This window comes from Ranitomeya imitator, chromosome 9 (genome assembly GCF_032444005.1).
Source record: "Ranitomeya imitator isolate aRanImi1 chromosome 9, aRanImi1.pri, whole genome shotgun sequence".
Lineage (NCBI taxonomy): Eukaryota > Metazoa > Chordata > Amphibia > Anura > Dendrobatidae > Ranitomeya > Ranitomeya imitator.
The window spans coordinates 10,702,813-10,725,158 of NC_091290.1; the positions used below are offsets into that span (position 1 = coordinate 10,702,813).

At 48.0% G+C, this 22,346-nt stretch overlaps 1 protein-coding gene across 1 annotated transcript; it reads right to left on the reverse strand.

Annotated features, from left to right (window-relative positions):
* Positions 1-20,480: 20,480 nt before the first annotated feature.
* On the reverse strand, positions 20,481-22,065 carry LOC138649519 (micronuclear linker histone polyprotein-like). The gene is made up of 3 exons (XM_069739990.1): positions 22,012-22,065; positions 21,259-21,926; positions 20,481-21,216 (listed from the first exon to the last, which is right to left on the reverse strand). The coding sequence occupies exons 1-3, from the start codon at positions 22,063-22,065 to the stop codon at positions 20,481-20,483; spliced, it is 1,458 nt and encodes a 485-aa protein (XP_069596091.1).
* Between the last annotated feature and the right edge of the window lie 281 nt (positions 22,066-22,346).

Here is a 22,346-nt window from a genome sequence, read left to right on the forward strand (position 1 = left end):
GTTTTCCTGGAGGTTTCGGTAGTCTTTGTTAATTCTTCCGGCAAACGCAAAGGTCTCGCCTTATTCCAGAAGCCTCATGGACGTTCCGGGAGATGTGTCAAGTATTTCCTACAGTGGAGTTCCAACCTTGCTGGGAAAACGGCATAAAAATTAGGAACTAGCGCTCTTTGATGAAGTGAGGCTCGCTCCTCTGTAGACATATGTCTATTCCTGCAGATCCCATACATTCCGCACGTACAGCTATCTCCTCACACACTCCGTAACACATGTCTCCGCAGCTCTGACCATCAACCAGAAAAATTCAGGTTTTTTTTCTTATTGGATCCTTTTGCTGTAGATCCACTTGGAATCCTCGAATCCCAGCGCGGGGGATGTGTGCCAAGAGGCGACGCTCCTATTCCTCGTGTTTGGTAATACTAGGCTTGTAGGATGAATAAATCTCATTATCGTAGCCCTAAGCCAGGGAGGGATCCATTTCAATCCGTGAGAAAATTTTCCATCGCCAGCGTCTTCCAAAAGTGAAAGTCGTTTTATTTTCTTAAACAAGAACTATACATTGTAATGCTCAAAACTCCAACCTTGGATCCTCTTCGTGCACCTCTGTATCCTTCATATGTCAGCGGCTCCTCAACTCCTCAGGTCCAGGGATAGTGGCCAGATTACAGCCGCAATTTTTGCACCTATGGAGCCATCATTTAGTCGCAGGGTCACCCAGGCTCCAGAGCGATGCATAGACCCTGCTTTCTTCATTCTGCCTCCTTCTTTGCGACTCGTTCTGTTCTGTTGGATTTTTACATACATTTAGGGGAGGTCGACAAGGTACTGTCTTTGGGCCAATGTAGATAACTTAAAGCATCAAACCAGTGGCTCATTGCATTCTTGATATTCGGATCATTCTGCCAGTTACAGTATAATTTATGCGTTATATGGCAGTATTATTTAACAGTGAAATCCTTAGTAGCTTCCAGCAAACTTTGCCTGCAGAACATTCCCTCCACCCCTCTTACTCATTACACTCTTCATCATCATGATCTGTCATTATGATAGCTTCGCTGTTATTAATGCACTGTGTGGCTGTATGATTTAAAAGTAAAATCTTTACTGGCTTCTGCCAAACTTTGCCCTCTCAATACTTTCCCCTTGGTAGCTAATTACAATCTCCATCATTCTCACATTAGTCTGACATCTGAGGTATTATTCATGCGCTTTATGGCGGTATTATTTATGAGTACAATCTTTACAGGCTTTCACCAAAGTTAACCTGCTCAATGCTCACCCAACATACACTCATTGGCTTATTACAATCTCCATATCATATCACCATCCTAGCGGTATCATTTATGAACCGTTTGGCGGTATTATATAGAATAATTAAGTGGCTTCCACCAAACTTTGCCTTCTCAATGCTTCCATTCTGGTGGCTTATCACGATCTTCATTATCTTCACATCATCCTGACAACTGCAGTATTATTTATGTACTCTACGATAATATTACCTAGGCATGCCATCTTCATCATCATACCATCATCTGGGCAGTTGTGGTATTATTTATGTACTGCATGACACTATCATTTTGGAGTGCAATCGTTAGTGTCTTCTACAAAACTTAGCATGCTCAAAGTCTCTTCTTTGGTGGTTCATTACAATCTTCATTATCATCACATCATTCTGCCAGCTAGAGTAGTATCTATGCACTCTATGGCGATATTATTTATAATTGCAATCTTCGTCATCATATCATCATCTGACCATCTGGTATTATTTGTTCCCTGTAGGACAATTTTAATTACAAGAGCAATCTAGTGTTTTTGCCCAAACTTTGCTTACACTACCTCACTGGCAGCTCATTGCAGTCTTCATCCTCTCATATCATCCTGACATTCTGCTGTGTTATTTATGCGCTCTATGGCGGTATTAAATAGAAGTACAATCTTTAGTGGATTCCACCAATCTTTACTTACTTAAGGACTCCCATTCCTGTTGGCTTTTTACAATCCTCACCATCATATCACTATCCTGGACAGATGTGATATTATTTATGCTCTCTATGGCAGTATTAATTAGGAGCCTCAATCTTTAGTGGCTTCTACCAAACTTTTCTTTCTCTACATTTTCTTTCAGAATCTTGCTCATCTCACATCATCTTGACAGCTGGGGTATTATTTATCCACTCTTTGGCGGTGGTAATTAGGTGTACAATCATTCTTCTTCACTACCCCACTAGTGGATCATTGCATTCTTCATCATCACACATCACTCTGATAGCTACAGTATTATGTATGCACTCTAAGGCAGTATTAATTAAGAGTGCAACCATTATAATCTTGATCATCTCACATCATCCTGATAGGTGCGGTATTATTTATGCACTCTCTGGCAGTATTATTTTAAAAACCATTCTCAAAAAGCATCCTGGTAGGAAAGAGCAGATAATTGTGTTCATCTAGCTGCATCCATGTGATTCCAATGGCAATCATTCACGGTAAGAGCGCGGTTATATAACATCCTGTTTCACGCGAGTTTAATCCGATCCGCAGGACAACGGAGTGCGGGACGACTGTATGTGTCACCCGGAGCAGTCCATCACACAGCTGGATAGTGAGCATACAATATAGCAGTGTAGGCCGGACAGCTGTTAGAGGCCAGGCACACGCATAATCACCGTGAACGATAACCCACATGCAGAGCGGCATGTATCTGCAAATAACAAAGGCCGACATTTTAGACGTGTCAGCCTCAGGAGTCCGCCCAGGGTGAAGGGAGGATAAATAAGAATAAAATGGGGGTGATAAATCCACCGCTGCGTAAAAAATACAGATGAATGGCTTGTCTATACGGCTTATGTCATCGCTGGGCTTACACGACTACCAGGATATTAACACATTAATAAGAAAAAAAAATTGTACGGAAAAGTATTTACACCCCGAAAAACTTCTCTTACTGCAGACACAACTATTAGTCAGAAAACACCCGGATGCATAGGTTTTCACACCCTTCTTGTATGGGGGTATGCCAGAAATACGGGGGGAAAAAATCCTAGTGCATTGAAACGGTGAAAAATTAGGAAAATAAAATTCAGCCATTATTATTTTGTTATAACTGTGTTTATTACCTGGAAATATGATTCTTCAGGTCAATATGAATCTGGTAAGATTAAACTTTAGTTTTTATTTATTTGAGAGTTTAGTGGTGGGTAAAAAATAAATAAAAATGTGGCAACGGCGCTGTACGAGGGCTTGTTTTTTTTTACGCACTTTGGGGTATTTATATTTGGTACCATTTGGGGGTGCGAATGACATTATATGACAAAAATCACAGTCTCTTTAAAGTCCAGCTGCCTGCTTTGCAGGAAAATCAAGATGGCGGCGAAGGAGCAGGCCTCTGGCTGTTATGGCAACCAATCAACGTATTGTGGAGGGGAAAAGGGGGATTATTGGCACTCTAACGGACACCCCATCAGGAATGAGCAACCTAAATGCACCTTTCAGAGATTTATGGAGGCATTTAAGTGGTTAAACAGTGATTGCAGCTCAGCTAATGTTTCCTCAGCTGTTAGGAGGAAGTGCCGGCAGTATAACTCCACCGACACCTGCCTGAGCCTTCTCCATACACCCATATGTCAATGAAATCTGGGCCTCAATTATAAAAACCGCCCAACAGGAAATCTGTCCTAGTTGTCCATAGCAACCAATCACAACACAGCTTACATTTTACTAGAGCAGTGTGAGCAATGAAAGCTGCACTCTCATTGGTTGCTATGTGTAACAACGACAGTCTTACTGTTAGACTTTTTTTCGATAGACGAGGCCTTATAGTTTATTACATCTGTGTGGTTTATTTCACGTAAAGCTGTCGGCTGTACATTGTATTATCACAGAAACATATAAATGTCCCAAAACATAAACATTAAATGGAGAACAGTATGTGCCCCCTTCATATTCTCCTCCGGGGGCTTCTGTGTCCTCATCTACATCCATAGACATTAATATGGAGAAAGTATGTTCCCCCCACATCCACCTCCGGGGGCTTCTGTGTCCTCATCTACATCCATAGACATTAATATGGAGAAAGTATGTGCCCCCCACATCCACCTCCGGGGGCTTCTGTGTCCTCATCTACATCCATAGACATTAATATGGAGAAAGTGTGTGCCCCCCACATCCACCTCCGGGGGCTTCTGTGTCCTCATCTACATCCATAGACATTAATATGGAGAAAGTATGTGCCCCCCACATCCACCTCCGGGGGCTTCTCTGTCCTCATCTACATCCATAGACATTAATATGGAGAAAGTATGTGCCCCCCAGCCACATACACCTCTGGGGGCTTCTCTGTCCTCATCTACATCCATAGACATTAATATGGATAAAGTATGTGCCCCCCACATCCACCTCCGGGGGCTTCTCTGACCTTATCTACATCCATAGACATTAATATGGAGAAAGTATGTGCCCCCACATCCTCCTCCGGGGGCTTCTCTGTCCTCATCTACATCCATAGACATTAATATGGAGAAAGGTATGTGCCCCCCAGCCACATCCACCTCCGGGGGCTTCTCTGACCTCCCCCCATCCTACATCTATAGACATTAATATGGAGAAAAGTATGTGCCCCCCACATCCTCCTCCGGGGGCTTCTCTGTCCTCATCTACATCCATAGACATTAATATAGAGAAAGGTATGTGCCCCCCAGCCACATCCACCTCGGGGGGCTTCTCTGACCTCCCCCCATCCTACATCTATAGACATTAATATGGAGTCGCTCCACTGCAGATATAACGGCTCTGCTCTTCTGGGAAGGATTTCTACAAGATTAAGGAGGCGTCTGTGGGAATTATTGCCCAATTGTGGGGTCAGACCCTGATGTTGGGGGGAGAGCCTGATGTTAGGGGGAGGCCGGGCTCACATTCTCCATTATAGTTTGGGCCGGGGTCCGGGCTCTGTGCGGCCGCTCATGTCCCCTCCATGTCTCTATGGAGCTTGTGTGCTGGGCACAGTCATGGTGGGCAGATAACGGTCTTCCCTAAACTGCTCCCACAAAGCTGAAACTACAATTGTCCACAATGTCTTCTGCTGAAGATGAAGGTTTCCCATCACTGGAGCTGAGGGTCCGAGGCCGCCTCCTGATAACAGCCCATAGCATTATCCCCTCCACCATCTGTACAGGGGGCACAATGCAGTCAGGGGGTAATGTCCTCCTGGAATCACTAAACCCAGCCTCCTCCATCAGACGCGGATAGAGAAGTGCGATCCGTCACTGCACAGAACACGTCTCCTCCAGAGTCCAGTGGTGGCGGCTTCACACCACTCCATCCGACGCTCGGCATTGTGCTTGGTGATGTACGGCTGCATGCAACTGCTCTGCCATGAAGCTCCCGGCGGGGGCGCAGAGTTTGTGCTGACACCAGAGGAGGTCTGGACTGGCAGTTATGGGGTCAGCAGAGCAGTGGTGACTTTTCTGCCCTCGGCATTCGGCCCCCCGCTCTGCAATGTTATGGGGTCTCCATGTCATGGCTGCAGTTTCTTTCACTTCTCAATATCACCCACAGGTGACGGAGGAAGATCCAGGAGGAAGAAATGTCATGGATGGACGTGTTACCTTGGTGACTCCTATTACAGGACCACGCTGGTATCAGTGAGCTCTGCACCACGGGCCAATCTGTCTCATGCTAGTAAATGCAGACAGTATGGTGGGGGCCTGAAGTTATGTATCGGGGGTGGGGGCTGGATGTTATATACCAGGGGCAGTGGGACTGGATGTTATACACGGGAAGGCAATAGGGCCAGATGTTATACACTGGAGGTAATGGGACCGGATGTTATACATGGGGGGGCAATGGGGCCAGATGTTAAGATGTTATACACAGGGGGAAATGGGGCCGGATGTTATATACCAGGGGGCAATGGGGTCGGATTTTATACACTGGGAGTAATGGGGCTGGATGTTACACATGGGGGGCAATGGGGCCAGATGTTAAGATGTTATACACAAGGGGCAATGGGGCCAGATGTTATACACTGGGGGTAATGGGACCGGATGTTATACATGGGGGGCAATGGGGCCAGATGTTAAGATGTTATACACAGGGGGAAATGGGGCCGGATGTTATATACCAGGGGGCAATGGGGTCGGATTTTATACACTGGGGGTAATGGGGCTGGATGTTACACATGGGGGGCAATGGGGCCAGATGTTAAGATGTTATACACAAGGGGCAATGGGGACAGATGTTATACACGGGGGGCAATAGGGCCAGATAAAAAACAGAAATTCAAGCTATTAAGAACTTAGGACCATTCTCTACATAGCGTATATACAGTACCGACCAAAAGTTTGGACACACCTTCTCATTTAACATTTTTTCTGTATTTTCATGACTATGAAAACTGTACATTCACACTGAAGGCATCAAAACTATGAATTAACACATGTGGAATTATATACTTAACAAAAAAGTGTGAAACAACTGAAAATATGTCTTATATTCTAGGTTCTTTAAAGTAACCACCTTTTGCTTTGATGACTGCTTTGCACACTCTTGGCATTCTCTTGATGAGCTTCAAGAGGTAGTCACCAGAAATGGTCTTCCAACAATCTTGAAGGAGTTCCCAGAGATGCTTAGCACTTGTTGGCCTTTTTGCCTTCATTCTGCGTTCCAGCTCACCCCAAACCATCTCGATTGGGTTCAGGTCTGGCGTAGCACCCCATCACGCTCTTCTTCTTGGTCAAATAGCCCTTACACAGCCTGGATGTGTTTTTGGGGTCATTGTCCTGTTGAAAAATAAATGATGGTCCAACTAAACGTAAACTGGATGGAATAGCATGCTGCAGCAAGATGCTGTGGTAGCCATGCTGGTTCAGTATGCCTTCAATTCTGAATAAATTCCCAACAGTATCACCAGCAAAGCACCCCCACACCATCACACCTCCTCCTCCATGCTTCTCGGTGGGAACCAGGCATGTAGAGTCCATCCGTTCACCTTTTCTGCGTCGCACAAAGACACGGTGGTTGGAACCAAAGATCTCAAATTTGGACTCATCAGACCAAAGCACAGATTTCCACTGGTCTAATGTCCATTCCTTGTGTTCTTTATCCCAAACAAGTCTCTTCTGCTTGTTGCCAGCCCTTAGCAGTGGTTTCCTAGCAGCTATTTTACCATGAAGGCCTGCTGCACAAAGTCTCCTCTTAACAGTTGTTGTAGAGATGTGTCTGCTGCTAGAACTCTGTGTGGCATTGACCTGGTCTCTAATCTGAGCTGCTGTTAACCTGCGATTTCTGAGGCTGGTGACTCGGATAAACATATCCTCAGAAGCAGAGGTGACTCTTGGTCTTCCTTTCCTGGGGCGGTCCTCATGTGAGCCAGTTTCTTTGTAGCGATTGATGGTTTTTGCCACTGCACTTGGGGACACTTTCAAAGTTTTCCCAATTTTTCGGACTGACTGACCATCATTTCTTAAAGTAATGATGGCCACTCCTTTTTCTTTACTTAGCTGCTTTTTCTTGCCATAATACAAATTCTAACAGTCTATTCAGTTAGGCTGGGTTCCCATTGCGTTATGGGAACGCGCTTAATGGACAGCGTTGCACGGCGAAATTAACGCCGTGTAACGCGTCCGTTAGCGCGCCCATTCACGGCAATGGGAACGCGCAGCACTAGCGTGTGCCATGTTCGGCATGCGCTAGCGACGCGCCGGTGTTTCCTGGTCGGGGATCTGCGAGAGCGGGGACGTTACCGCGACCGTGAAAACCATTCCCGGTGACTACCTCTTGAAGCTCATCAAGAGAATGCCAAGAGTGTGCAAAGCAGCAGGGCTGCCACTAGAAATTTCGGGGGCCCCATACTGGCAAAATTTTCGGGGCCCCCTTGAGACTCCGCCCAGGCTCCACCCCAGCCCCACCTCCAGGCTCCACCCCAGCCCCGCCTCCAGGCTCCACCCCTCGAACTGTCCACAGTCCCACCGCTCTCTCTTGGAAAAACTCCACTTCTCACCTATCACACATTGACAGTTCCCATCACCAGATCACACATATAGCCGGCAGCTTTTGTTTTGGCCAAAATATTTTTTAAGCCGCCACCATAACAAGGTAGACACTTTTGGCCGGGCCCTACTCTGCTGTAACCTATTAAATATTTGTTAAAATATGCAATACAATTTAGGTATATTTTTATTTATTTTTCAATTTTTAAAAGGAAGGAAGGAACAAATACCACAACACCATGACCAGATGACATATTACCACCACAGTGATCGAATAATATCACATAAAAGGAACAAATACCACAACACCATGACCAGACCACATATTACCACCACAGGGATCGAATAATATCACATACAAGGAACAAATACCACAACACCATGTCCAGACCACATATTACCACCACATAGTGACTGAATACTACAATTCTGATCAGTAATTTAAAAAAAAGCACCATACTATCACCATAAGTGCCATTATACACAGGAGATCTGTAATTAGTAAGCAGTGTCTGTGTACAGATAATATAGTGATCACTAGTGAAATTATACACAGGAGCTCTGTATACAGTATACAGTGTATAGTGTCAGTGTATAGGTAACACACTGACTCACCAGTGACGTCTCTAGGTGAAGTCCTTCATCTTTCATCCAGCACAGACCGCCATCATTTCATCCAGCCAGGACTTCTCTCTGCAGGAAATAACACAGTTATCTCGAGCTCCGCTTGCAGAACACATTACTTAATTTTTCACAACTTCTACATTACACCACATGAAGAAGGCGACATAGTATCACTCTGTACAGTAACAGGACCGCCCCCCATTTAAAACAGTATACTAAAAAAAAAAAATAAATACATCACTGCAGTAATAATATCCCTAAATTAGCCCCTATGATATTAATAATATCCCCCATCCTGGCCCTGTGTGTCTCATTCCTGGCGTCAGCCAGATGTTCTCCCATCCTGCCCTCATGAGTATCCATTCTGCCCCATATGATCTCCCCATCCTGCCCCATATGATCGCCCCATGTGATCTCTCTATCCAGTCCCATCTGTCTCCATCATATCCATCCTGCCCCATGATCCTGCACGCTCTGTCTCCAATTCTGCCCCCAGTGTCTCCAATCATGCCCCATGTCTCCATTCTGCCCCCTATGTCTCCAACCATGCCCCCATGTCTGCAATCCTGACACTTGTCTCCAATCATGCCCCCTGTGTCTCCATTCTGCCCCATCTGTCTCCAATCCTGCCCCATCTGTCTCCAGTCATGTGTTATGGCTGGCAATCAGGCAACACAGCGTGCAGTAATCAGCGCACATACAGAGATCTGGCAATAACCAAAAACAATAGGACGAGCTCTGAGACGTGGAATCTCTGTAGACTGCAGTACCTGATCTATCCTCACACAACTATAAGCAGCAGTGGATTGCGCCTATCACTACCTATGCAACTCGGCACTGCCTGAGGAGCTGACTAGCCTGAAGATAGAAATACAAGCCTGACTTACCTCAGAGAAATACCCCAAAGGAATAGGCAGCCCCCCACATATAATGACTGTTAGCAAGATGAAAAGACAAACGTAGGAATGAAATAGATTCAGCAAAGTGAGGCCCGATATTCTAGACAGAGCGAGGATAGCAAAGAGAACTATGCAGTCTACCAAAAACCCTAAAACGAAAACCACGCAAAGGGGCAAAAAGACCCACCGTGCCGAACTAACAGCACGGCGGTGCACCCCTTTGCTTCTCAGAGCTTCCAGCAAAAGTTAATAGCAAGCTGGACAGAAAAAACAGAAAACAAACTAGAAGCACTTATCTAGCAGAGCAGCAGGCCCAAGGAAAGATGCAGTAGCTCAGATCCAACACTGGAACATTGACAAGGAGCAAGGAAGACAGACTCAGGTGGAGCTAAATAGCAAGGCAGCCAACGAGCTCACCAAAACACCTGAGGGAGGAAGCCCAGAGACTGCAATACCACTTGTGACCACAGAAGTGAACTCAGCCACAGAATTCACAACAGTACCCCCCCCTTGAGGAGGGGTCACCGAACCCTCACCAGAACCCCCAGGCCGACCAGGATGAGCCACATGAAAGGCACGAACAAGATCTGGGGCATGGACATCAGAGGCAAAAACCCAGGAATTTTGTTCCTGAGCATAACCCTTCCATTTGACCAGATACTGGAGTTTCCGTCTAGAGACACGAGAATCCAAAATCTTCTCCACAATATACTCCAATTCCCCCTCCACCAAAACAGGGGCAGGAGGCTCCACAGATGGAACCATAGGTGCCACGTATCTCCTCAACAACGACCTATGGAATACATTATGTATGGAAAAGGAGTCTGGGAGGATCAGACGAAAAGACACCGGATTGAGAATCTCAGAAATCCTATACGGACCAATAAAACGAGGTTTAAATTTAGGAGAGGAAACCTTCATAGGAATATGACGAGAAGATAACCAAACCAGATCCCCAACACGAAGTCGGGGTCCCACACGGCGTCTGCGATTAGCGAAAAGCTGAGCCTTCTCCTGGGACAAGGTCAAATTGTCCACTACCTGAGTCCAGATCTGCTGCAACCTGTCCACCACAGAATCCACACCAGGACAGTCCGAAGACTCAACCTGTCCTGAAGAGAAACGAGGATGGAACCCAGAATTGCAGAAAAATGGAGAGACCAAGGTAGCCGAGCTGGCCCGATTATTAAGGGCGAACTCAGCCAACGGCAAAAATGACACCCAATCATCCTGGTCAGCGGAAACAAAACATCTCAGATATGTTTCCAAGGTCTGATTGGTTCGTTCGGTAAGGCCATTAGTCTGAGGATGGAAGGCCGAGGAGAAAGATAGGTCAATGCCCATCCTACCACAAAAGGCTCGCCAGAACCTCGAGACAAACTGGGAACCTCTGTCAGAAACAATATTCTCAGGAATGCCATGTAAACGAACCACATGCTGGAAGAACAAAGGCACCAAATCAGAGGAGGAAGGCAATTTAACCAAGGGCACCAGATGGACCATTTTAGAAAAGCGATCACAGACCACCCAAATGACCGACATTTTTTGAGAAACGGGAAGGTCAGAAATGAAATCCATCGAAATATGTGTCCAAGGTCTCTTCGGGACCGGCAAGGGCAAAAGCAACCCACTGGCACGTGAACAGCAGGGCTTAGCCCTAGCACAAATTCCACAGGACTGCACAAAAGCACGCACATCCCGCGACAGAGATGGCCACCAGAAGGATCTAGCAACCAACTCCCTGGTACCAAAGATTCCTGGATGACCGGCCAGCACCGAACAATGAAGTTCAGAGATAACTTTACTAGTCCACCTATCAGGGACGAACAGTTTCTCGGCCGGACAACGATCAGGTTTATTAGCCTGAAATTTCTGCAACACTCTCCGCAAATCAGGGGAGATGGCAGACACAATGACTCCTTCCTTGAGGATACTCGCCGGCTCAGATAACCCCGGAGAGTCGGGCACAAAACTCCTAGACAGAGCATCCGCCTTCACATTTTTAGAGCCCGGAAGGTATGAAATCACAAAATCAAAACGAGCAAAAAATAACGACCAACGGGCCTGTCTAGGATTCAAGCGCTTGGCAGACTCAAGATAAGTAAGGTTCTTATGATCAGTCAAAACCACCACGCGATGCTTAGCACCCTCAAGCCAATGACGCCACTCCTCGAATGCCCACTTCATGGCCAGCAACTCTCGGTTGCCCACATCATAATTACGCTCAGCAGCAGAAAATTTCCTGGAAAAGAAAGCACATGGTTTGAACACTGAGCAACCAGAACCTCTCTGTGACAAAACCGCCCCTGCACCAATCTCAGAAGCATCAACCTCGACCTGGAACGGAAGAGAAACATCAGGTTGACACAACACAGGGGCACAGCAAAAACGACGCTTCAACTCCTGAAAAGCTTCCACGGCAGCAGAAGACCAATTAACCAAATCAGCACCCTTCTTGGTCAAATCGGTCAATGGTCTGGCAATGCTAGAAAAATTACAGATGAAGCGACGATAAAAATTAGCAAAGCCCAGGAATTTCTGCAGACTTTTTAGAGATGTCGGCTGAGTCCAATCCTGGATGGCCTGAACCTTAACCGGATCCATCTCGATAGTAGAAGGGGAAAAGATAAACCCCAAAAATGAAACTTTCTGCACACCGAAGAGACACTTTGATCCCTTCACGAACAAGGAATTAGCACGCAGTACCTGGAAAACCATTCTGACTTGCTTCACATGAGACTCCCAATCATCTGAGAAGATCAAAATGTCATCCAAGTAAACAATCAAGAATTTATCCAGATACTCACGGAAAATGTCATGCATAAAAGACTGAAAAACAGATGGAGCATTGGCAAGTCCGAACGGCATCACCAGATACTCAAAATGACCCTCGGGCGTATTAAATGCCGTTTTCCATTCATCTCCCTGCCTGATTCTCACCAGATTATACGCACCACGAAGATCAATCTTAGTAAACCAACTAGCCCCCTTAATCCGAGCAAACAAGTCAGAAATCAATGGCAAGGGATACTGAAACTTAACAGTGATCTTATTAAGAAGGCGGTAATCAATACATGGTCTTAGCGAACCATCCTTCTTGGCTACAAAAAAGAACCCTGCTCCCAATGGTGACGACGATGGGCGAATATGTCCCTTCTCCAGGGACTCCTTCACATAACTGCGCATAGCGGTGTGTTCAGGTACGGACAAATTAAATAAACGACCCTTAGGGAATTTACTACCAGGAATCAAATCGATAGCACAATCACAATTCCTATGCGGAGGTAGGGCATCAGACTTGGACTCTTCAAATACATCCTGAAAGTCCGACAAGAACTCTGGGATGTCAGAAGGAATGGATGACGAAATAGACAAAAATGGAACATCACCATGTACTCCCTGACAACCCCAGCTGGTTACCGACATAGAGTTCCAATCCAATACTGGATTATGGGTTTGTAGCCATGGCAACCCCAACACGACCACATCATGCAAATTATGCAGTACCAGAAAGCGAATAACTTCCTGATGTGCAGGAGCAATGCACATGGTCAGCTGGGCCCAGTACTGAGGCTTATTCTTGGCCAAAGGTGTAGCATCAATTCCTCTCAACGGAATAGGACACCGCAAAGGCTCCAAGAAAAATCCACAACGTTTAGCATAATCCAAATCCATCAGATTCAGGGCAGCGCCTGAATCCACAAACGCCATGACAGAATACGATGACAAAGAGCACATTAAGGTAATGGACAAAAGGAATTTGGACTGTACAGTACCAATAACGGCAGAGCTATCGAACCGCCTAGTGCGTTTAGGACAATTAGAAATAGCATGAGTAGAATCACCACAATAGAAACACAGTCTGTTCAGACGTCTGTGTTCTTGCCGTTCTACTTTAGTCATAGTCCTGTCGCACTGCATAGGCTCAGGTTTACTCTCAGACAATACCGCCAGATGGTGCACAGATTTACGCTCGCGCAAGCGACGACCGATCTGAATGGCCAAGGACATAGACTCATTCAAACCAGCAGGCATAGGAAATCCCACCATTACATCCTTAAGAGCTTCAGAGAGACCCTTTCTGAACAAAGCCGCTAGTGCAGATTCATTCCACACAGTGAGTACTGACCACTTCCTAAATTTCTGACAATATACTTCTACATCATCCTGACCCTGGCATAAAGCCAGCAGATTTTTCTCAGCCTGATCCACTGAATTAGGCTCATCGTAAAGCAATCCCAGCGCCTGGAAAAATGCATCAACATTACTCAATGCAGAATCTCCTGGTGCAAGAGAAAACGCCCAGTCCTGTGGGTCGCCGCGCAAAAAAGAAATAATAATCAAAACCTGTTGAATAGGATTACCAGAAGAATGAGGTTTTAAGGCCAAAAATAGCTTGCAATTATTTCTGAAGCTCAGGAACTTAGTTCTGTCACCAAAAAACAAATCAGGAATCGGAATTCTTGGTTCTAGCATCGATTTCTGATCAATAGTATCTTGAATCTTTTGTACATTTACAACGAGATTATCCATTGAGGAGCACAGAGCCTGAATATCCATGTCCACAGCTGTGTCCTGAAGCACTCTAATGTCTAGGGGAAAAAAAAGACTGAAGACAGAGCTAAGAAAAAAAAATGCTGTCAGGATTTCTTTTTTCCCTCTATTGGGAATCATTGGTGTGGCTCCTTGTACTGTTATGGCTGGCAATCAGGCAACACAGCGTGCAGTAATCAGCGCACATACAGAGATCTGGCAATAACCAAAAACAATAGGACGAGCTCTGAGACGTGGAATCTCTGTAGACTGCAGTACCTGATCTATCCTCACACAACTATAAGCAGCAGTGGATTGCGCCTATCACTACCTATGCAACTCGGCACTGCCTGAGGAGCTGACTAGCCTGAAGATAGAAATACAAGCCTGACTTACCTCAGAGAAATACCCCAAAGGAATAGGCAGCCCCCCACATATAATGACTGTTAGCAAGATGAAAAGACAAACGTAGGAATGAAATAGATTCAGCAAAGTGAGGCCCGATATTCTAGACAGAGCGAGGATAGCAAAGAGAACTATGCAGTCTACCAAAAACCCTAAAACGAAAACCACGCAAAGGGGCAAAAAGACCCACCGTGCCGAACTAACAGCACGGCGGTGCACCCCTTTGCTTCTCAGAGCTTCCAGCAAAAGTTAATAGCAAGCTGGACAGAAAAAACAGAAAACAAACTAGAAGCACTTATCTAGCAGAGCAGCAGGCCCAAGGAAAGATGCAGTAGCTCAGATCCAACACTGGAACATTGACAAGGAGCAAGGAAGACAGACTCAGGTGGAGCTAAATAGCAAGGCAGCCAACGAGCTCACCAAAACACCTGAGGGAGGAAGCCCAGAGACTGCAATACCACTTGTGACCACAGAAGTGAACTCAGCCACAGAATTCACAACAGTCATGCCCCCATGTCTTTCATCCTGCCCCGTGTCTCCAATCATGCGCCGTATCTCCATTCTGCCCCGTGTCTCGCATTCTGCCCCAATGTCCAGCATACTGCCCCTGGGTCTCACAGTCTGCCCCTGTGTCCAGCATTCTGCCCCTGTCACTGTGTCCAGCATTCTGCCCCTGTCACTGTGTCCAGCATTCTGCCCCACTGTGTCCAGCATTTCTGCCCCTGTCACTGTCTCCAGCATTTTGCCCGTCACTGTCTCCAGCATTCTGCCCCACTGTCTCCAGCATTCTGCCCCACTGTCTCCAACATTCTGCCCCACTGTCTCCAACATTCTGCCCCACTGTCTCCAACATTCTGCCCTCTGTGTCCAGCATTCTGCCCCACTGTGTCCAGCATTCTGCCCCACTGTGTCCAGCATTCTGCCCCACTGTGTCCAGCATTTCTGCCCCACTGTGTCCAGCATTTCTGCCCCACTGTGTCCAGCATTTCTGCCCCACTATGTCCAGCATTTCTGCCCCACTGTGTCCAGCATTTCTGCCCCACTGTGTGTCCAGCATTCTGCCCCACTGTGTCCAGCATTTCTGCCCCTGTGTGTCCAGCATTCTGCCCCACTGTGTGTCCAGCATTTCTTCCCCTGTGTGTCCAGCATTCTGCCCCACTGTGTCCAGCATTTCTGCCCCTGTCACTGTCTCCAGCATTCTGCCCGTCACTGTCTCCAGCATTCTGCCCCACTGTCTCCAGCATTCTGCCCCACTGTCTCCAGCATTCTGCCCCACTGTCTCCAACATTCTGCCCCACTGTCTCCAACATTCTGCCCCACTGTGTCCAGCATTCTGCCCCACTGTGTCCAGCATTTCTGCCCCACTGTGTCCAGCATTTCTGCCCCACTGTGTCCAGCATTTCTGCCCCAATGTGTGTCCAGCATTTCTGCCCCTGTGTGTCCAGCATTCTGCCCCACTGTGTCCAGCATTTCTGCCCCTGTGTGTCCAGCATTCTGCCCCACTGTGTCCAGCATTTCTGCCCCAATGTGTGTCCAGCATTCTGCCCCACTGTGTCCAGCATTTCTGCCCCTGTGTGTCCAGCATTCTGCCCCACTGTGTCCAGCATTTCTGCCCCTGTGTGTCCAGCATTCTGCCCCACTGTGTCCAGCATTTCTGCCCCTGTGTGTCCAGCATTCTGCCCCACTGTGTCCAGCATTTCTGCCCCACTGTGTCCAGCATTCTGCCCCACTGTGTGTCCAGCATTTCTGCCCCTGTGTGTCCAGCATTCTGCCCCACTCACTGTGTCCGGCATTCTGCCCCACTGTGTCCAGCATTTCTGCCCCTGTCACTGTCTCCAGCATTTTGCCCCTGTCACTGTCTCCAGCATTCTGCCCCACTGTCTCCAGCATTCTGCTCCACTGTCTCCAACATTCTGCCCCACTGTTTCCAACATTCTGCCCCACTGTGTCCAGCATTCTGCCCCACAGTGTCCAGCATTCTGCCCCACTGTGTCCAGCATTTCTGCCCCACTGTGTCCAGCATTTCTGCCCCACTGTGTCCAGCATTTCTGCCCCACTATGTCCAGCATTTCTGCCCCACTGTGTGTCCAGCATTCTGCCCCACTGTGTCCAGCATTTCTTCCCCTGTGTGTCCAGCATTTCTGCCCCACTGTGTCCAGCATTTCTGCCCCAATATGTGTCCAGCATTCTGCCCCACTGTGTCCAGCATTTCTGCCCCTGTGTGTCCAGCATTCTGCCCCACTGTGTCCAGCATTTCTGCCCCTGTGTGTCCAGCATTCTGCCCCACTGTGTCCAGCATTTCTGCCCCAATGTGTGTCCAGCATTCTGCCCCAGTGTCCAGCATTTCTGCCCCTGTGTGTCCAGCATTCTGCCCCACTGTGTCCAGCATTTCTGCCCCTGTGTGTCCAGCATTCTGCCCCACTGTGTCCAGCATTTCTGCCCCACTGTGTCCAGCATTCTGCCCCACTGTGTGTCCAGCATTTCTGCCCCTGTGTGTCCAGAATTCTGCCCCACTGTGTCCAGAATTCTGCCCCACTGTGTGTCCAGCATTCTGCCCCACTGTGTGTCCACCATTCTGCCCCACTGTGTGTCCAGCATTCTGCCCCACTGTGTCCAGCATTCTGCCCCACTGTGTCCAGTATTCTGCCCCACTGTGTGTCCAGCATTCTGCCCCACTGTGTGTCCAGCATTCTGCCCCACTGTGTCCAGCATTCCTGCCCCACTGTGTGTCCAGCATTCCTGCCCCACTGTGTGTCCAGCATTCTGCCCCACTGTGTCCAGCATTCTGCCCCACTGTGTCCAGCATTCTGCCCCACTGTGTCCAGCATTTCTGCCCCTGTGTGTCCAGCATTTCTGCCCCACTGTGTCCAGCATTCTGCCCCACTGTGTCCAGCATTCTGCCCCACTGTGTCCAGCATTCTGCCCCACTGTGTCCAGCATTTCTGCCCCAGTGTCCAGCATTCTGCCCCACTGTGTCCAGCATTTCTGCCCCTGTGTGTCCAGCATTCTGCCCCACTGTGTCCAGCATTTCTGCCCCACTGTGTCCAGCATTTTGCCCCACTGTGTGTCCAGCATTTCTGCCCCTGTGTGTCCAGCATTCTGCCCCACTGTGTGTCCAGCATTCTGCCCCACTGTGTGTCCAGCATTCTGCCCCACTGTGTCCAGCATTCTGCCCCACTGTGTGTCCAGCATTCTGCCCCACTGTGTCCAGCATTCTGCCCCACTGTGTCCAGTATTCTGCCCCACTGTGTGTCCAGCATTCCTGCCCCACTGTGTGTCCAGCATTCCTGCCCCACTGTGTGTCCAGCATTCCTGCCCCACTGTGTCCAGCATTCCTGCCCCACTGTGTGTCCAGCATTCTGCCCCACTGTGTCCAGCATTCTGCCCCACTGTGTCCAGCATTCTGCCCCACTGTGTCCAGCATTCTGCCCCACTGTGTCCAGCATTTCTGCCCCTGTGTGTCCAGCATTTCTGCCCCACTGTGTCCAGCATTCTGCCCCACTGTGTCCAGCATTCTGCCCCACTGTGTCCAGCATTCTGCCCCACTGTGTCCAGCATTTCTGCCCCACTGTGTCCAGCACTTCTGCCCCACTGTGTCCAGCATTTCTGCCCCAATGTGTGTCCAGCATTCTGCCCCACTGTGTCCAGCATTTCTGCCCCTGTGTGTCCAGCATTCTGCCCCACTGTGTCCAGCATTTCTGCCCCTGTGTGTCCAGCATTCTGCCCCACTGTGTCCAGCATTTCTGCCCCTGTGTGTCCAGCATTCTGCCCCACTGTGTCCAGCATTCTGCCCCACTGTGTCCAGCATTCTGCCCCACTGTGTGTCCAGCATTCTGCCCCACTGTGTGTCCAGCATTCTGCCCCACTGTGTGTCCAGCATTCTGCCCCACTGTGTCCAGCATTCTGCCCGTGTCCAGCATTTCTGCCCCACTGTGTCCAGCATTCCTGCCCCACTGTGTGTCCAGCATTCCTGCCCCACTGTGTGTCCAGCATTCTGCCCCACTGTGTCCAGCATTCTGCCCCACTGTGTCCAGCATTCTGCCCCACTGTGTCCAGCATTTCTGCCCCTGTGTGTCCAGCATTTCTGCCCCACTGTGTCCAGCATTCTGCCCCACTGTGTCCAGCATTCTGCCCCACTGTGTCCAGCATTCTGCCCCACTGTGTCCAGCATTTCTGCCCCACTGTGTCCAGCATTCTGCCCCACTGTGTCCAGCATTCTGCCCCACTGTGTCCAGCATTTCTGCCCCACTGTGTCCAGCATTTCTGCCCCACTGTGTCCAGCATTTCTGCCCCACTGTGTCCAGCATTCTGCCCCACTGTGTCCAGCATTCTGCACCACTGTGTCCAGCATTTCTGCCCCTGTGTGTCCAGCATTCTGCCCTTCGGGCCCCCCTGGATGCCGCTCTCAGAAAAAAAAAAACACGACTTCTTACCTGGCCATGCTCCAGCGCCGGGCGAAGATCCCCCCTGGCTCCACACAGACGCACTCGCCGGGCCCGGCGGCTGACAATGACGTCAGACGCCGGCGAGTGCGCACTGCGGCCGGGGCCCTATTCAGCTGCCAGCCTCAGACTGGCTGGCGGCTGTGTTAACTATTGACGTGCGGGCGCGGGCCCGCACGTCAATAGTGTGCCGCCCGCAGCGCCTGCAGGGGGGCCCGGTGAGCAGATGAGGCGAATTCGAAGGTTAGCACTCGACTATTGAGGACGTGACGGTGCAAGTGAACGGAACCAATAGTCCCAACAAACGTAGTAATGTATAATCACTGCACTCGTAGTGCAGTGATTATACATTACTACGGTGAGCAGATGAGACGGGGCCCGATGCGGGCCCCCTCTGCTCACCGGGCCCCATACGCCAGTCACGGCTGTCATGCCCTGATGGCGGCCCTGCAAAGCAGTCATCAAAGCAAAAGGTGGCTACTTTGAAGAACCTAGAATATAAGACATAATTTCAGTTGTTTCACACTTTTTTGTTAAGTATATAATTCCACATGTGTTAATTCATAGTTTTGATGCCTTCAGTGTGAATGTACAATTTTCATAGTCATGAAAATACAGAAAAATCTTTAAATGAGAAGGTGTGTCCAAACTTTTGGTCTGTACTGTATATATATATATATACTGTAGGTACATGGAACTTATAATAGTCAAAGCTATACGTCGCCTTTTACAGTTTTATTTTTTTTTTCTGTAGATACGTCAGCGTGGCTCCAGTAATGATCGCTCGGTTACACCCTGCACTTGTTTGCCTCTTTTATCTTACAAGGACACATTTCCTTACAACACTGCTGATAAACAATGAGAGTTTAATGTGAATATTGACGTACGCAGCCTTGGCGCTTCTCCTGTTTATTTCTCCACTATTGTCATTTTCCCCTATTTCTATAATGGGGCCTCCCGCACATCTATATTCACTTTCATTCTCTGTGTGTGATCCCGCCATGCATGGTTGGGCCTATGACTGCCCCTACACGTGCTGCAGCAGCTGAGGCCACAGATTGGCGCACACCGCTGCCACCTCTTGGAGGTTGGAGGAAGTGGCCATGTGAAAAGAGACTGAGAAGGAATTTGTGGAATGCACAGCGCTCCTGTAATCAGAAGGATAGTGAAACCTCTGAGCCTGTACTGACCGCACTGTACGAGGCCTACAATTACTGGATACTACTCACAGAAATTAATATAGGGATGATGTGCACCAGTGATCTGCAACTTGACGCATTGCCGATATTGCAAAGCTACAACTCCCAGCATGCAAAAAAAGACTCAGGCCATCAGTGCATGCTAGGGGTTGTCATTCTGCACAGCTTTAAAGTTAAAGGATGGATATCTATGTATTTAGAGTGATAAGTGACTGTAAGCACATTTGTCACCAGTGTCTCTTGCATTTGACAACCCCTGTCGATACATTATTATTAACCACCTTTGGCTCTACCTTGAGCCATGGTGACTTGATGGATGAACGATTTGTAGGCAGATGGATCATGGGCATCCTAGATAGGTCCACCAGGGTCTTCTCTGCCATTATCTGGATTGTATCAAGCCATTGGGTTGTTGGTCTTCCACTTTGCCTTGTTCCATATGTTGCTGGTCTTCCCCTTCGCTTTGTTCCTTATGTTGCTGGTCTTCCCCTTCGCCTTGTTCCTTATGTTGCTGGTCTTCCCCTTCGCCTTGTTCCTTATGTTGCTGGTCTTCCCCTTCGCCTTGTTCCTTATGTTGCTGGTCTTCCTCTTCGCCTTGTTCCATATGTTGCTGGTCTTCCCCTTCACCTTGTTCCTTATCTTACTGGTCTTCCCCTTTGCTTTGTTCCTTATGTTGCTGGTCTTCCCCTTCGCCTTGTTCCTTATGTTGCTGGTCTTCCTCTTCGCCTTGTTCCATATGTTGCTGGTCTTCCCCTTCACCTTGTTCCTTATGTTACTGGTCTTCCCCTTTGCTTTGTTCCTTATGTTGCTGGTCTTCGCCTTGTATCTTATATTGCTGGTCTTCCCCTTCGCCTTGTTCCTTATGTTGCTGGTCTCCCTCTTTGCATTGTTCCTTATATTGCCGGTCTTCCTCTTCGCCTTGTTCTTTATGTTGCTGGTCTTCCCCTTCGCCTTGTTCCTTATGTTGCTGGTCCCCCTCTTTGCATTGTTCCTGATATTGCTGGTCTTCCTCTTCGCCTTGCTCCTTATGTTGCTGGTCTCCCTCTTCGCCTTGTTCCTTATGTTGTTGGTCCTCCTCTTCGCCGTGTTCCTTATGTTGTTGGTCTTCCTCTTCGCCTTGTTCCTTATGTTGCTGGTCTTCCTCTTTGCCTTGTTCCTTATGTTGCTGGTCTACCTCTTTGCATTGTTCCTTATGTTGTTGGTCTTCCTCTTCGCCTTGTTCCTTATGTTGCTGGTCTTCCTCTTCGCCTTGTTCCTTATGTTGCTGGTCTCCCTCTTTGCATTGTTCCTAATGTTGTTGGTCTTCCTCTTCGCCTCGTTCCTTATATTGCTGGTCTCCCTCTTCGCCTTGTTCCTTATGTTGCTGGTCTCCCTCTTCGCCTTGTTCCTTATGTTGTTGGTCCTCCTCTTCTCCTTGTTCCTTATGTTGCTGGTCTTCCTCTTCGCCTTGTTCCTTATGTTGCTGGTCTCCCTCTTTGCATTGTTCCTAATGTTGTTGGTCTTCCTCTTCGCCTCGTTCCTTATATTGCTGGTCTTCCTCTTCGCCTTGTTCCTTATGTTGCTGGTCTCCCTCTTCGCCTTGTTCCTTATGTTGTTGGTCCTCCTCTTCTCCTTGTTCCTTATGTTGTTGGTCTTCCTCTTCGCCTTGTTCCTTATGTTGTTGTCTTCCTCTTCACCTTGTTCCTTATGTTGTTGGTCTTCCTCTTCGCCTTGTTCCTTATGTTGTTGGTCTTCCTCTTCCCCTTGTTCCTTATGTTGTTGGTCTTCCCCTTTGCCTTGTTCCTTATGCTGCTGGTCTTCGCCTTGTTCCTTATGTTGCTGGTCTTCCTCTTTGCCTTGTTCCTTATGTTGTTGGTCTTGCTCTTCAACTTGTTCCTACTATTCTTCCGACCATGATGTCCTTCTCCAGTGATTGTTCTCTTCATACGATGTCTCCACAGTAGACAAGTTGTAGCTTGGTGATTCTTGCGTCCAGTGACATGTCTGGCTTGATTTGTTCCAAAATTGATTTGTTTGTTCAAGAAAAGATATGGGAGATATAATGAAATATACGAGATAAGTGGCCATCAGACACTTTTGATGTTACTTCTTGGTAAAAAAAAAAATCTGTCAACTGTCGGACTCCATGGATCTTGGCACAGCAGCACATGTATAAAAAAAACTCCTGTTGGACATCTTAAAAGTCCATACGGCTGTAAAAAAGGGGGTCTACTGTTTGAGACCACTTCTCTAAAAGTCGGGAGCTGCTGGAAAGAGCTTCTT

Bases quoted from the DNA above. Each gene is read 5' to 3' on its own strand.
- LOC138649519 (XM_069739990.1), bottom strand. From the start codon at position 22,065: ATGTCACTGGACGCAAGAATCACCAAGCTACAACTTGTCTACTGTGGA. The intron at 21,927-22,011 runs GTATGAAGAGAA...CAACAACATAAG, and splicing joins TTGTCTACTGTGGAGACATC to GAACAAGGCAAAGAGGAAGA. The intron at 21,217-21,258 runs GTAGACCAGCAA...GAGGAAGACCAG, and splicing joins ATAAGGAACAATGCAAAGAG to CAACATAAGGAACAAGGCGA.